General features: G+C 39.5%; 1 protein-coding gene across 1 annotated transcript in view; it reads right to left on the bottom strand.

The window, feature by feature from the left end:
- Positions 1–6445: 6445 nt before the first annotated feature.
- Positions 6446–15713, bottom strand: part of vstm2a (V-set and transmembrane domain containing 2A) — a 110113-nt gene continuing 100845 nt past the window's right edge. Inside the window, exon 5 of the mRNA XM_030757161.1 lies at positions 6446–10417. Within this exon, the coding sequence (XP_030613021.1) occupies positions 10341–10417 (77 nt within the window). The 3' untranslated portion in view covers positions 6446–10340. The remainder of the gene's footprint in view (positions 10418–15713) is intronic.

Below are 15713 nucleotides of genomic sequence, written 5' to 3'. Positions count from 1 at the left end.
CCAGCACGATTTACAGATGAAGCGGTGAGGGAGAGAGGCGGGGCAGTGTGAACTAGTGGATCTACAAGTATGATTGTAACACGACATAGACTATATCGATGTAAACGATATTGTCTCATCTTAGATCGCATATGAAAAAATATATAAACGAAAGGAGACAGAGCATTTGCCTCTGTGGCCCCCCATCTGTGAAATTCTCTCCCTGTCTCCCTGAGAGCGGAGGATTCGGTGGCGTCTTTTATATTGCATTTGCTTAAAGTTTTTTTTTTTCTTTGTACTGTGTTTTATTGTTCTAAAGCACTTCGTGGCAGCTGCCTTGAGAGGTGCTATATAAATAAAGTTTTACTTACTTATATTGACATTTCTTAAAAACTCACCCATCCCTAGTCTGCATTTAAAGAATAAACTTGAAAATTGCTTTTAGTATTTGCCTTACAGTTGGTACACTTTACAAGTGTCAAATTCAACTTTACAAGTGTAGTAAATTTAAAAGCATCATTAGAAACTACGTTCCTTTCTGTCACTTTAACTGTGTTCTGTTGACTGATTAGATTTTTTTTAATTTATACTGTTTAAATTATACTCAGTGTCATTGATATTGAGGACACTTTCTCAAGATTAATATAGTGAATAAATTAAAAAAAAAATAGTAAATGAAAAGTAGCCTTATCGTAAGTGCTTGCAAATTTTGAAAACTCCCTCCTGGAAAAGCTCCATCTTTTAAAGGTGGATCAAAGAATGATAATTCGATAAGGACATATAATTTATAAGTTCACAATATATCACAGTAACATAAAAATACATTTCAAATTTGTTTGAATCCAATTAAATTAAACATTGTTAAGTAAAGTCCCACATAAAGAAAGGAGAGAGGAACATGAAACAGGAGTTCAAACACTGATCAAGACACTGTTTGAGACCTTGTGGACAACCAGGATGGAGCTGAGAAGCAGGAGGGTTCCATGATAGAAAGTTTAAAGCAGTTATAGTATTACAATAAATTAGTGGTATGCTATGATGCAAATTCTGGTATCGATCCCATACAGTGGTTTGCAAAAGTATTCATACCCCTTGAACTTTTCCATATTTTGTCACATTACAACCACAAACATAAATATATTTCACTGGAATTTAATGTGAAAGACCAACACAAAGTGGTATACAATTAATTATGAAGTGGAAAGAAAATTACACATGATTTAAAACATTTTTTACAAACAAAAAACTGAAAAGTGTGGTGTGCAAAAATATTCAGCCCCTTTTCTCTGAGTGCAGCCAATTGCATTCAGAAGTTGTCTGATGACTGCTAATGACTAACAAGAGTCCACCTGTGTGTAATCTAATCTCAGTACAAATAAAGCTGCTCCGTGACGGCCTCAGAGGTTGGTTAAGAGAATATTGGGGAGTAAACAGCATCATGAAGTCCAAAGAACACAGCAGACAGGTCAGGAATAAGGTTGTGGAGAAGTTTAAAGCAGGCTTAGGCTATAAAAAGATTTCCCAAGCTTTGAACATCTCATGGAGCACTGTTCAATCCATTATCCGGAAATGGAAAGAGTATGGCACAACTGTAAACCTAGCAAGACAAGGCCGTCCACCTAAACTTACAGGCCGAACAAGGGCCTCCTCCCGGTGGGACATGCCTGGAACAAGTCACCCAAGAGGCGGCCAGGAGGCATCCTAATCAGATGCCCGAGTCACCTCAACTGGCTCCTTTCAATGTGGAGGAGCAGCGGCTCTACTCTGAGTCCCTCCCGGATGGCCGCACTCCTCACCTTATCTCTAAGGGAGAGGCCAGCCACCCTTCGAAGGAAACTCATTTCTGCCGCTTGTATTCGCGATCTTATTCTTTCAGTCACTACCCAAAGCTCGTGACCATAGGTGAGGGTAGGAACGTAGATCGACCGGTAAATTGAGAGCTTCGCTTTTACACTAAGCTCCCTCTTCACCACGACAGACCGGTGCCTTGTCCGCATCACTGCAGAACCAGCCCCAATCCGTCTGTCGATCTCCCGCTCCCTTCTCCCATCACTCGTGAATAAAACCCGAGATACTTGAACTTCTCCACTTGGGGCAGCCAGAGAGGGCACTCCACCCTTTTCCAGCTGAGGACCATGGCCTCAGACTTAGGTGCCGTTTACACGAGACCGTTTTCATTTTGAAACGGTGTCGTTTTGATGCGTTTCGGCCTTGCGTTTACACGACAACGGTGTCGTTTTGATGCGTTTCGCCCTTCTGTTTACACGACAACAGAGTGAAAACGATGTGTTTCAGAAACGGGGTCCAGAGTGGAGCGTTTCAGAAACGCACCGGCTTGCGTTTTCGTGTAAACACTTGAAACCGGGGTGATTTGAAAACGCTCGACTCGCACATGCGCACTATGGTTGCGACGGCCAGTTTTTCGCGCACGCGCAAACTGATAAACAGCACTCGCGGATTCACGAGTGCTTCTTATGCTTTTCCTGTGTTTTTACCGTTTTGTAATTCAGCGTTGTGTGCAGCAGCGATCCAACCTCATCATCTGTCCACACAAAACCTCTCACATTGGCCGTTTTGTAAGTAATGAACAATTTGCCGCACTACCTACTGTGTCACTCCACGCATGCGCGTCTTGCGTAAACAAACTGCAAAGAGAAAACCAACGCCAACTTGTGGCCTGGCATGGGAACTACATCGTTTTCATCGTTTCACATGTCCTCGTGTAAACGCGGATCGTTTCTGAAACGCCATCGTGTAAACGAAAGGCTGAAACGCATCAAAACGACACCGTTTCCAGTGAAAACGGCTTCGTGTAAACGGCACCTTAGAGGTGCTGATTCTCATGCCGGCCGCTTCACACTTGGCTGCGAACCGTTCCACTGCGAGCTGGAGGCAACCCCCTGATGAAGCCAACAGGACCGCATCATCTGCAAAGAGCAGAGATGAGACTCTGAGGCCACCAAGGAAGAAGCCTTCCGCCACCTGGCTATGGCTAGAAATTCTCTCCATAAAAATTATGAACAGAATCGATGACAAAGGGCAGCCCTGACGGAGTCCAACACCCACAGGAAACGAATCCGACTTATTACCGGCTATACGGACCAAGCTCTCATTGCGGTTGTACAGAGACTGAATGGCCCGCAGCAACGGGCCAGACACCCCATACTCCCGCAGGACCTCCCAAAGGATACCCTGAGGGACACGGTCGAATGCCTTCTCCAAGTCCACAAAGCACACGTAGACTGGTTGGGCAAACTCCCACGCACACTCAAATATCCTTGAGAGGATAAAGAGCTGGTCCAGCGTTCGGCGACCAGGACGAAAACCGCATTGTTCCTCCTGAATCGGAGGTTCAACTAACGGATGGACCCTCCTTTCCAGCACCCTGGCATTGACCTTACCGGGGAGGCTGAGGAGTGTGATCCCCCTTAAAGTTGGAGCACACCCTCCCGTCTCCCTTCTTAAAGATGGGGACCACCACCCCGGTCTGCCATTCTAATGGCACTGCCCCAGATCTCCACACGATGTTGCAGAGGCGTGTCAACCAAGACAGCCCTACAACATCCAGAGCCTTCAGGAACTCAGTTGTTTAAACAACTCCTAAACAACAATTAGTTGTGCACTGCACAAATGTGGTCTTTATGGAAGAGTGGCAAGAAGAAAGCCATTGTTATAAGAAAACCATAAAAAGTCACATTTGCAGTTTGCCAGAAGCCATGTTGGGGACACAGCAAACATGTGGAACAAGGTGCTTTGGTCAGATGAGACCAAAATTGAATTTTTTGGCCAAAATGCAAAACGCTATGTGTGGCAGAGAATTAACACTGCACATCACTCTGAACACACCATCCCCATTGTCAAATATGGTGGTGGCAGCATCATGCTCTGGGGCTGCTTCTCTTCAGCAGGGACAGGGAAGTTGGTCAGAGTTGATGGGAAGATGGATGGAGCCAAATACAGGGCAATCTTGGACGAAAACCTGTTGGAGTCTGCAAAAGACTTGAGACTGGGGCGGAGGTTCACCTTCCAGCAGACAATGACCCTAAACATAAAGCCAGGGCTACAATGGAATGGTTTAAAACAAATCATATTCATGTGTTAGAATGGCCCAGTCAAAGTCCAGACCTAAACCCAATCGAGAATTTGTGGCAAGATCTGAAAACTGCTGTTCACAAATGCTCTCCATCTAATCTGACTGAGCTTGAGCTGTTTTGCAAAGAAGAATGGGCAAAAATTTCAGTCACTAGATGTGCAAAGCTGGTGGAGACATACCCTAAAAGACTTGCAGCTGTAATTGCAGCAAAAGGTGGTTCCACAAAGTATTGACTCAGGGGGGCTGAATACTTTTGCACACCGCACTTTTGAGTTTTTTATTTGTAAAAATTGTTTTGGATCATATATAATTTTCTTTCCACTTTACAATTGTATACCACTTTGTGTTGGTCTTTCAGATTAAATTCCAGTGAAATATAGTTTTTGTGCTTGTTCATAGGGGGTCATTTTGACTGTTGGGTTTTCTCTATATTATTCTAGGGTCTTTACCCACAATACAAAGCGCCTTGAGGCGACTGTTGTGATTTGGCGCTATATAAATAAAATTGAATTGAATTGAATTGTAATGTGACAAAATATGGAAAAGTTCAAGGGGTATGAGTACTTTTGCAAGCCACTGTACAAGTAAATACAGGGCCAGTACTATGTTGTTTAAATGTGCTATATAAATAAAATAGACTTGACAGACAACATAAAAAGGTTATTATATTCAGACATGTTTCATGTTTGAGGACAGTTTCAATAAAATAATTTAACACAATTCAGTGGGATGAATATATTATTTGAATATCTGTATACAGTCTATAGGTAATCAGTCTGCTCAGGTAGCAACTATGATGGCAGAGTCATGAATGAAATGATACTTTGACAACTATATGAGTTACCTGTTATTCTTTGCCTCTGAAAGGACTGTGACAGTGGGGTCTGTCTCTGTGCTGGTGGTGTGGGTCTGTCTGATGGATTTCCTTCCTCCTCTCTTCTTTTCTTTTGCTGTTCATTCCAGGACAAAGCCCTCTTTTTTTGTGGTTTTTCATGTCTGTATTCATTTTATTAAGTTGGTGGTGTTGCCATAGTGGAGAATTTCCTTCGCTGTTTGCAGTGTTTTCATTCACAGCTGTAAAGTGCCTCTACAAGATGCTCTTCTTCCTCACTCACTGCTCAGTGCCGCCAAGTCACATGGCCATACAACAACTAAACACAGCAGGGCAGGGAGGAGGGGGCAGAGCAAAGTGCACCTGCATGAGAAGAGAGGTGCTTGCACAGACATGTCTCCTTTGTGATGAACAGGAGCAACGTACTGAACTTAAATGAGACAAAGTAAAGCAACAATCCTATCACGCTAGTTTCAATCCGATACCAATACCAGTGGCACTAATCAATCCGCCCATCCCTGCATTGAATTTAAATGATGAGGATTGGAGTGAGCAGCCTTAAGAGAGGTGAAAGATTTTGACAGTGTGTCAGTGAACAACAACAGTAGTCCATAACCACCCTAAATGAATAGAACAGAACAGAACCCGTGGGAGCAGGTTTCTTAGAGGGCATATATTTCATAAGTGCACAAAGCTGTTCTCAAAGCAAAACATGGCTATGCCGATGAATAATTTTATACATTTGTTATTCAGTAGCACTGATGCTGTCAGTTTTAAGAGGTCAAAACTTCAGCAACACTCGTAGTAAATACAACTGTAAGTGTTGCTGCCTGACTGACATGTTTTGGACAGTGGATTTTGTCACAGTCAACTTGTCATTGATGTGGAAATATGTCCAAAAAATAATAATTTGCATGTGTAGTGCAAACTCCACTGAATTGTAGAATTTGCTAATGTGCAAAAGGAACATAAGGGACATCAACACTTCATTTCATATATTTTTGTTTTTGTTTGGCTTTGTTTTTGTTTTTTTTTAATTATGTGATTTTTTACATCTGTGGGTGCCAATTTACCTCCTTTGTTCATATTTCTCAGTGCAAAATGTCAGCACAATAACCATTATCATTTATGAGCTATATACCCTAATATATAAAAGGCTGCTGCCAACATTTCAAAACATTTGATTCCTTCTTATATACTTGGGTCAGCCACTTTTTAATGATTACAAAGTCATTTAAAAATGATGCCAATCACACACATTTTCCCCAGGACATGCTTTTCTTGCTTTATGTTTCTGTCATCCCATTTCATTTCTTTCACACTTCTCCTTCTCTTGATGGTGTATAATTGAAGGGTGGACTGATTTGAAGTAAGATTCTACAGTGCTATCAAACAAAAAGCTATTAAATGCCAACAAAAATAACTTTATTTCAAGTTGGAAACTGGGCCAGTGTTTAGCACTGTCAGCGCTCTCTCTAGCTCACTCACTAAAAAGCTCAGTATTTTACCAACCAAACAGATGGGATCCCTTGGTGTTTGAATTTCATCTGTGAAAATGGTTTATTTAAATATTATTCTGGTATTGTCATTATAATACAAACTGTTGCAATGTTGCAGTACAGAAGCCTCACACAATAGCAAAGAAAAGAGAATCGTAATTCATCAGAATTTTTGACAGCTCAACAAACAGACAGGACCGCATTGAAATGAAATACATTAGAAGAAACAAATACATCTAGAGTGGGTGAAGAGTCGGCATTTAAGACAGAACAGAAAAATGGTTGTGTGATGTTTCTGAAATAACATCCCTGGATGAAGGAACTGCTGCTGTAGCCATCGTCGTGAACTGTTCTCCTCTTTGGTAATAGAGACCTTGCTACGTGTAAGCAATTCAGCCTCTCCCAAAACTCATACTAAACATCATTTTTCACCAATCAATCGCTGCTCCGATCTCTCCTTCTTTGTTATTCAGTATGTTGCAAGGACCCACAATAAAGGGAGTCCTCTAGATTAAGATGAAAGCGTTATAGAGGAGATGTTTCTAATATATATAGATAGATATATACTTTTTTTTTGTCAAATATATTTTACCCATTTTCATTTTGAAGAAATGAAAAACCCACTTTGGACTTGTTAACACTTGAATATGAGTACATGACACCATTGTTACAAGTACAGAACATCACTGGCCTCTGCCTTTTTAAATGGATTTTTAAAAAATGTTATCATGCTGATTATTTCATTTACAAGTTGTACAGTTCTGCATCTTTTTACATGAGGGTTGGACACACTGTCCACTCAGACTCTGCATGCTCTCCCAAAAGTTCTCTGGCACACATCCAAATCCCATTCTCAATACACTGGAATAGCTTTTTTCCCCCCCTTGCAAACTAAATCATATTACATAGCATGTTTCTTTTCAAAACAATCCATTGAGTGGCATACATGTGACAGTGATGTTAGATTAACTGTCTAAATATGCACTGAAGCTATTTGAAACTTGACGGATTAGACAGGGTTGCCCTCCATCGCCTGCACATCTTGTACCCAGACTTGATGCTTCCGATCAGGAGATGTCTCTGCTCTTATCCCAAAGCATGACAAGTTCTGTCAGCCTTTGAAGCTCAGAGCGGGATCAACAAGTTTTCACACAACTGGTATTTGGAAATGCATCTATACAATTTTATTTTACTTTGACTGCAAAGCAGAATGAAAGCTCAAAGTGAGGTGAATATTTAGCTTTTTTTTTTTATATATATATATATAACACACAGCACAGTAATCCTTTCAAAATATATCTGTACGATGTGTGATCAAAGAACAGGTCCATAAGAATTGAAAACCCTGATTTAAACTCATCTGATCTCTCATTCAAGATCATCTTCTCTGGAATATCCAGACAGCTTCCAGCACAGCTGCTATTTTACGATCACTCCCTGGAAATTTTGTTCTGACCACTTGCACTGTCTGCTCTGCGTTTTCACCATGGACCTCAAACTTGCACAGTGACCAAACATCAGCTTCTGTTTTTAGTTGTATAAGCACTTTGAGTGGTCAGCTAGAGTAGAAAAGCGCTATATAAGAACTAGTCCATTTACCATTTACCAATTGCTGGTATTGGGATCTGGGTCTCCAGCTATGATCAAGCAGTCCACAGTTTCCAAGCCCAAAGGCAGCACATCTGGTGAGATGGGAAATTAACAGCATACTCATCTTTTTTTTTTTTTTTTTGACATTCATAACGATGTGCAGCATGATGTTGTCCGTTAGGACGAGACTGTAAAAGCCAACTTCTGTAATATTGTTTTGAGGTGCCTAAGAGAGAACATCCACAGGCAATGACAGGAAGTTCCATCATGTGCCAGTACAGAGTGCATTGAAAACTGAGTTTTTTCACCCACACAACACAATCTTTGCTGACTACCTGCCTTATTTATCTCCCTGTAACTTCATCCATTTCCTGAAACTGAAAATACAGTTTTAACACAACTGAAGGACATCAGCACATATTGCAGAGACAAGCCAAGGATAAGACAAGACATCTACAGGGTGATCTAAAAATAGCACCTATACTGAAATCAGTCCAGAAGTGCACGAGAAGATGATCTTGAACAAGAGATTGATTTCAATTTCAGATGATGTAAAGTTCTGATTTTTAGAATGGCATTCCCAGAAATGTTATCGCTCCTTCAAGGTTATGTATGAAAGTCAGTTTATACCATATAACAAATGATGAATTCTATAATCACGCTTTCTATGTTTGACCATCTTGGGCTAAGCAAGAAATCATATGGGAAATATTAATTTCATTGCAGGGTGATTGGTGCTCTCTGGCTTATTTTATGGTAGATTACATTCACTTACAGTATCCCTCTTGAGACATAAATCAGCTATTCTACTATTCATAAATATTTCACTTTAAATTGGAACATTGGTGCACATTGTCCTTTTCAGCTAAAAAGTTAACATCAACAGAATAATCAGTTTCTCTTTTGGAGGTTATCCTGGATCATGCTAATGATCAAAGCTGTGTGCACTATGAAGCCCTCCACTCCTTTGCCTGTGTTTGTGTCAGATTGTCAAAGCGTTATATTTTTAATAAATGCTCTGCATGAATAAAACTCTCTATGGAATATCATCTGAAAATAAAGTAAAAAATATAATAATGTGAGGTTAAGAGAAAAATAAACACATTTCTCATAATGAGTATACCATCATTGTTTCACTGGATCTCATGTCACCACCCTGCCAGTTAAACTTCTACCTGGAAATGTGTGTCAGTGTGTGCATTAGGATTTAACATAGTACAAGCTATCCTCATCATCCAAAGTGGGTAAAGCCTCATTCATCCTCTATAATTATAGCAGGGAGGTGCACAGCATCTGAAGCATGTCATTTAGTAAAGGTCCAGATCAGTTAAAATTAATCATCCAATGGTCACATATCAGGATTTTGAATGACTCTTAAATTGTAACATCCTTTTTTATTCCTACCAAGGATGCAATACAAATTAAAATGACATAGGGACAAATTTCTTTCACATCAAAGTTAGCACATTAAAATAAAGCTAAATTCAACATATTGTAACACTGAACTCCAAATGTTTGACTTATGTAGTTCAACTAATGTATTATCCTCTCTTCTAAGCCTTCAGACCAAATAAGCATGCACATCCCAAATGTATCACTAACAAGATGTAAAATTATGCACAATGGAAATTTGGGTGGCTGATACAGCTGAAAGGAAAATTGGAAAATTTAACCTTTTGTTAACCTGTTGGTAAATGGTAACAGTCTAAATTAACACATACTTGAATATAAATTATCTCTTTGAGAGGGCTACGAGTGCCTATTCACATTGAAGTTCCATGGTCAATATGATGGGTGGCAGCTATGCATACAACACATACAGTAATTCTAGGTGCTTCAAATAAAACAGATATAGATACAGATCTAGAATTATAATTACACAAATATAGACTCTCCTTTTTTTTTTGTTCACTTTTGAGCAATGAACACATGAACTGGAACAGCAGAACCATAAGAAAGTCATTCTTCCATGAGATTTATCCAACAAGATACAGAGTCCAGTTGCCACATTGAAGCGTTGCACCTCAGGTGGTGTGAGGTTGACGTCTGTACAAAAGGTAATCCAACAGCTTTAAATGTGACTGGTGTTTACAGTGGCTAATATCAATGTGCTGGGTGCAAGAGCTGTAGTGGCTAGGACATGAGGGGGCCAACTGTGCTGTCCGCAATATGGTGAAGAAATGGGGATGGGGTCAGAGTGGGGCAGGGTTGGGGAGGAAGGGACGGGAGGGGACAGGAGGGAGTAAAACAGGCATTTTTTTTTTTTCTCATTCACTTTGAGAGCAAACAGAAAGAAAGAGAAAGAGAGAGAGAAAGATCTGGGCGCAAACCATGTCAGTTCCTCAAATTATAACAAGGCATTCCTCACCAAACCACATGCCACGAGGAGGACAGCCAGTCCATAGCTGGATGATATTCTTGTACCTGAGAAGATATGAAACAGAAGATTAAAAGCACTGTTAGCATTATAATTTCTGTGTAATATTCTCGATACAGAAACACTTGTTGATGGCCTGCAGCATATATGACTAAATGACTCTAATATTGTGTTTGGAAAGAATATGAGAACTGGAACATTAAAAAAAAATGTTGTTAGCAAGATCAGTTCCCTATTTCCACATTATTGTGTATCAATACACCACTACTGCACCTTTATAAATAATAACACCACATCAATGCTTTACAGAGGAGTAACATGTTCTTCTACCTCCTCTTAGCTCACCCATATCAGTAAGTAATGATTGCTATTATATTCTCACCTCTTTCCTTGAGCCAAATACCTTTTTTTAGCATATCATAGATGAATATTTCTTGAACAGTAAACTTGTGTTTTCTTCTGTTTTACCAGACCAAAATTAAAATGATTACTTCAACTACAGTATCAATAATCAGTAATCCATGACGCTCACCCCATATAACCAGCTATGTAGAGATTTATTGCTCCTCTTCAATCAAGCTAAAGTTTTACCATATCACCAATCAATATTTTAATGAGCGTATTGGGTTTAATTCTGTTTTGCTGGAGCAAAATTCTAACCTTTAAAACAACTATTGAAAGGTTTGTAACAAGCTGACTCAGTACTGGGAGTTACAGCTGCATCTGATATCATCTAACATGAACTAAAATTAGCAACCATTAGCTACCAGTAAAACCAGACCAGTTAAACTGTGGCATCAAAACCTACAATAATGTAAGAAAAAAAATATTCTATAGTTCTCAATACACATACACACTTACACACACACACACCTTTAGTATTTTGTTTTCATTGCTCACACTTGGTGACTTGTGCAGTTAGCTGTAGCTCAGTAGGTAGAGCAGGACACCTATTGATCAGCGGTTCGATTCCTGGCTACTCCAGGTTACATGCCAATGTATCCTTGGGCAAGATGCTTAACCGCAAGTTGCTCTCCGACTGTCCTGTCGGAGTATGAATGTGTGTGAATGTAAGCTAATTAAAAGCACTTAGCTTTGTAAACATGGAAGTGCTTGTATGAATGGGAGTGCATGGGTGAATGTAAACATGTTGTATAAGCGCTTTGAGTGCTCTGACTGAGTAGAAAAGCGCTATATAAGAACTAGTCCATTTATATTTATTTATTTTAATTTTAAAAAAACTACCTGCCTGTGTTTTAGAAAACTATTAAAAAAATAAATAAATAAAAAAAAACACTATAAAATAACAACACCAAGTGTGAGGCACTTCTAAATTTGTTCAAAAAGTACAAACAATTTCAAGTACACAATTTATGCACAGATTTGTGATAGTAAATCTGTGCATGAATTGTTAGTAAATTAGGGTCAGTGTCTAGTAACCAGTTTGTGCCCTGAAGCTGAAGCACATTTGTCCATGTCCACCTCTGAATGACTCACCCGGCTGCAGTTCCTGTTCCCAAGGGTGGCGCAACAAGTTATTAGGTTTAGGGCCAGGTGGGTTTAGATAACTTTTATCCCTCAATAAATTAAATCATAATTTGAAAACTGCATGTTGCATTTACTTGGGTTATTTTTGTCTAAAATTAGATGTTTTTTGAAGATCTAAAACATGTAAGTGTGATGAACATGCAAAAAAAAAAAAAAGTTTTTAGAAAACAGTGACACTCCCAGTAGACCTCACTCAGCTGGTATAAAATCTTTCATGGAAAATGAAAACCAAAACAAGGAGAGGAAAAGAAGTGGTTTTGTTTTTTTCTAGGAAGATAATATAGCAGATTTTTTTAACAATTGGAGTAAATGTGGAAACCCAAAAGATGGTTAAAGCGGGAGATTGGCATAAATTAAAAGTAAAACAAAAGTGCTTTTCAGATGGACATTCACTTGATGAGAGAGCCCTGTGAATTGAAATGATTCAAAACTACCATTCACCAGGCCTTACTTCTACCAGATAAGAAGTGCATAACAAACACTGCCTACGTATTAGCCTAATACTGTCTGTCATTTGAAAAAGGAAAATATGATCTCTGCAGCAACAGCACAGAAGGTGGAGGGTTGGGGGTGGCAGATGAAAAGTGTGACTTCAAGATACTTTTTAGAAGAAAGACTGATGATATGATATATGATAAACACTCAGAAGCAATTTAACTTATGAACTCTTTTTTTTTTTTTAAATTTTGACTCAATTCAATTTAATTTTATTAAAATTGCACCAAATCACAACAAACAGTCACCTGAAAGGGCTTTATATTGTACAGTAAAGATTGTACAATAATTACAATATTTCTATCAAATTGTCCGGGTAGCTTTACCCAAGAACTATGACACTATGTCAGGGTTGAACAAAAAACATTACTGAACATGTCTGCTACACAGGTTCAGGGTTTCACGGATCCCAGACCTAATCCCAGAAAGCCTGTCCATCTGAAAATTCAATCATTTGACCAATCAAAGAAACACAAAATAATTACAAAGTGCTGTGATTAAACTAGGAGAGACAGACAACCACAAAGAAAGTCACAATGACCAGAAAGACACTCAAACTGAACACTACAAGAAAAGAAAGATGCAAATTAGCCCAAAAAAGTGATTGGAAAGAGAGAAAAAAGATGTCACTGAGATGAAACATGACCAAAACGAGACAAAAGCAGACCAGAGACAGATATGGCTTAAAAGAAATGCAGATTGAACACAAAAACAGATGCAAAGAGAAAAGAGAAACAAATAGGCCACTATGACATACAAACTGACAGCAAAGAGATGCAAACAAAGTTGTCTTGTCTGCTTTTTCCTATAAAATAGGGAGGCTGTAATCTATGGGTGAATGACCTTATAAATGCACCCATTTAATGCCAGTACTTTTACTGAAATCCCTTGAAAACTGGAAGTAAACGGCTTTTGAAGTGCTCTGAAAACATTTTACATGGGCAGTTACTGTTGCCTCAGCTCTGACAAGCTGCTATCACCACTGCAGGCAACGCTGACTGTTTACTGAGCATCTGACATGACTAACAACTGCAAACTAGAACACAGCCTCCTCAGCCTAGAGTTTGATCCGCTTGCATCTTGGAGACATTGAGCCAGAACTGATGAGAGAAGAGTGACAGAGAAACAAGGCAGGATTTGAGAAATATTCACTAAATCTATTTGACATTTTACTAAATTCCTGTGTCAGACTGGACAATGGTTGTAGGAAGAAAATCTACCAGGGGAACACAATGTTCCTCACAGTTTAGCTCTGGATTGTCAGGGCTGCTGAGGGTTAGGGGATATAGGGACGATAGTGGAGGGTGCAGAGATGGAGGGCTTTGACCCTTTATTCCTCACCACCACATCTCATTTGGCTCGAGGTGATCTAGAGAACAGGAGTGCCACAGAGGAGCAGCAATCACTCTAGGCCAAAACATCCTTCACACAGAGAATAATTAATCAGCTTCCAGCTAGGAGACGGAGAAAGGCACAGATGCAGTGATACAGGAAAAAAAAATAAATCTGCTCATCCACTACACTTTTTTCAATAATTTACACTGAAACCACAGTTAAACATGTGCTGTTATATTTTCAAACAATTATTAACTGTTAATTATCTTAGGGTGGAGGATGTCCCTGTGATTATATCTATTTTTCACTGTTTTTTCTAAACAAAAGTAGCACCATGGAAGATTTTTCTGACGGTTTTGTGTTCCTATTCTAACATTGTGATAATCCTACCTCCTAGGTTTTGGGAACAATAATTAACTTGTTGACCTTTCTCTCTCTCCTGCACATACAAACCAGGCACCAGCTTTTCCCATAAATGTGCTGTTCTGTCTGGATTAAGCTATAACACACATTTAAATGTAAAAATCATTTCATGAAACGAAGCTGTCCTTTTAAAGGATTTCTAACATGATTTTCCTTATTTTCACTCATATATATCGTATTCAAGTAGAGGATGCTCGTATTAAATATGTTACAGGTTACACAAATAATCCCTATGAGTCAAAAACTTAGGCTCCAGACTGCCCTAAATTCTCAGTTTTTTCTGTTCTCAACATGTCTGTATGATATCACTGAGAGCCAACATCAGTATATGAACATTTTAGGCTAGTAGAGTCCAGTAATCTGTTAAATATGTTGAGTGTGTCATATTTGAAAAGGGCTGCAGAACTCTAAACACCTGTGTTCTGTTGCTGAAGTAAGACAACCTCATTAAAAATCTTGCCTCGGCCGCTAAACCCTTTCTTCTCAAGCTCTACAACAAACTGGCTACCTAGCAACTGGGGTGGCTGTAGCTCAGGAGGTAGAGCAGGTCATCTACTAATCAGAAAGTTGGTGGTTCGGTCCCTGGCTGCTCCAGTCTGTTGCCAAGTGTCTTAAGATACTGAGTTCCTCCCAGTGCGTTCACTGGCATGTAAACGCTAACGCTTAGGTGTATGAGTGTGTGTATGAGACTGGTTGCATAGAGTGCTTTGAGTACTCATGTAGAGTAGAAAAGTGCTATATAAAAAAACAGTCGAGAGTGTCTTGTCATATTTTAGTTGTATGGATCCTTTAACTTTTAATTTCAATAAATGTTTGGGGACAAAATAATTTCACATTATTTCTCAAAATCAGCAAAGATGAGAAAATGTAACCTATTTGGGTGGGAAATATTGCATGGCCAACAAGATCAATAACTCTAGGTTGGTTAGTAAGACTGAGAATGAGAGAATTATGTATATAATTATATATATTCAATTCAATTTTATTTATATAGAGCCAAATCAAAACAAACAGTTGCCTCAAGGCACTTTGTATTGCGGGTAAAGACCCTACAATAATACAGAAAAAACCCAACAGTCAAAACGACCCCCTATGAGCAGCACTTGGCGACAGTGGGAAGGAAAAACTCCCTTTAACAGGAAGAAACCTCCAGCAGAACCAGGCTCGGGGGGGGTCATCTGCTGGGACTGGTTGGGTCTGAGGGGAGAGAGACAGGACAGAAGGCATGCTGTGGAAGAGAGCCAGAGATTAATAATAACTAATGATTAAATGCAGAGTGGAGTATAAACAAAGTAAAAAAGGTGAATGAAAAAAAAACAGTCAGTGCATTATGGGAACCCCCCCAGCAGCCCAGGCCTAAAGCAGCTAAGGGATGGTTCAGGGTCACCTGATCCAGCTCTAACTATAAGCTTTATCATAAAGGAAAATTTTAAGCCTAATCTTAAAAATAGAGAGGGTGTCTGTCTCCCAAATCCCAATTGGGAGCTGGTTCCACAGAAGAGGGGCCTGAAAGCTGAAGGCTCTGCCTCCCATTCTACTCTT

This window comes from Archocentrus centrarchus, chromosome 20, assembly GCF_007364275.1.
Source record: "Archocentrus centrarchus isolate MPI-CPG fArcCen1 chromosome 20, fArcCen1, whole genome shotgun sequence".
Taxonomy (NCBI): domain Eukaryota; kingdom Metazoa; phylum Chordata; class Actinopteri; order Cichliformes; family Cichlidae; genus Archocentrus; species Archocentrus centrarchus.
Note: the sequence above shows the minus strand (reverse complement) of the source record. Positions and strands in the feature narration are given on the sequence as shown.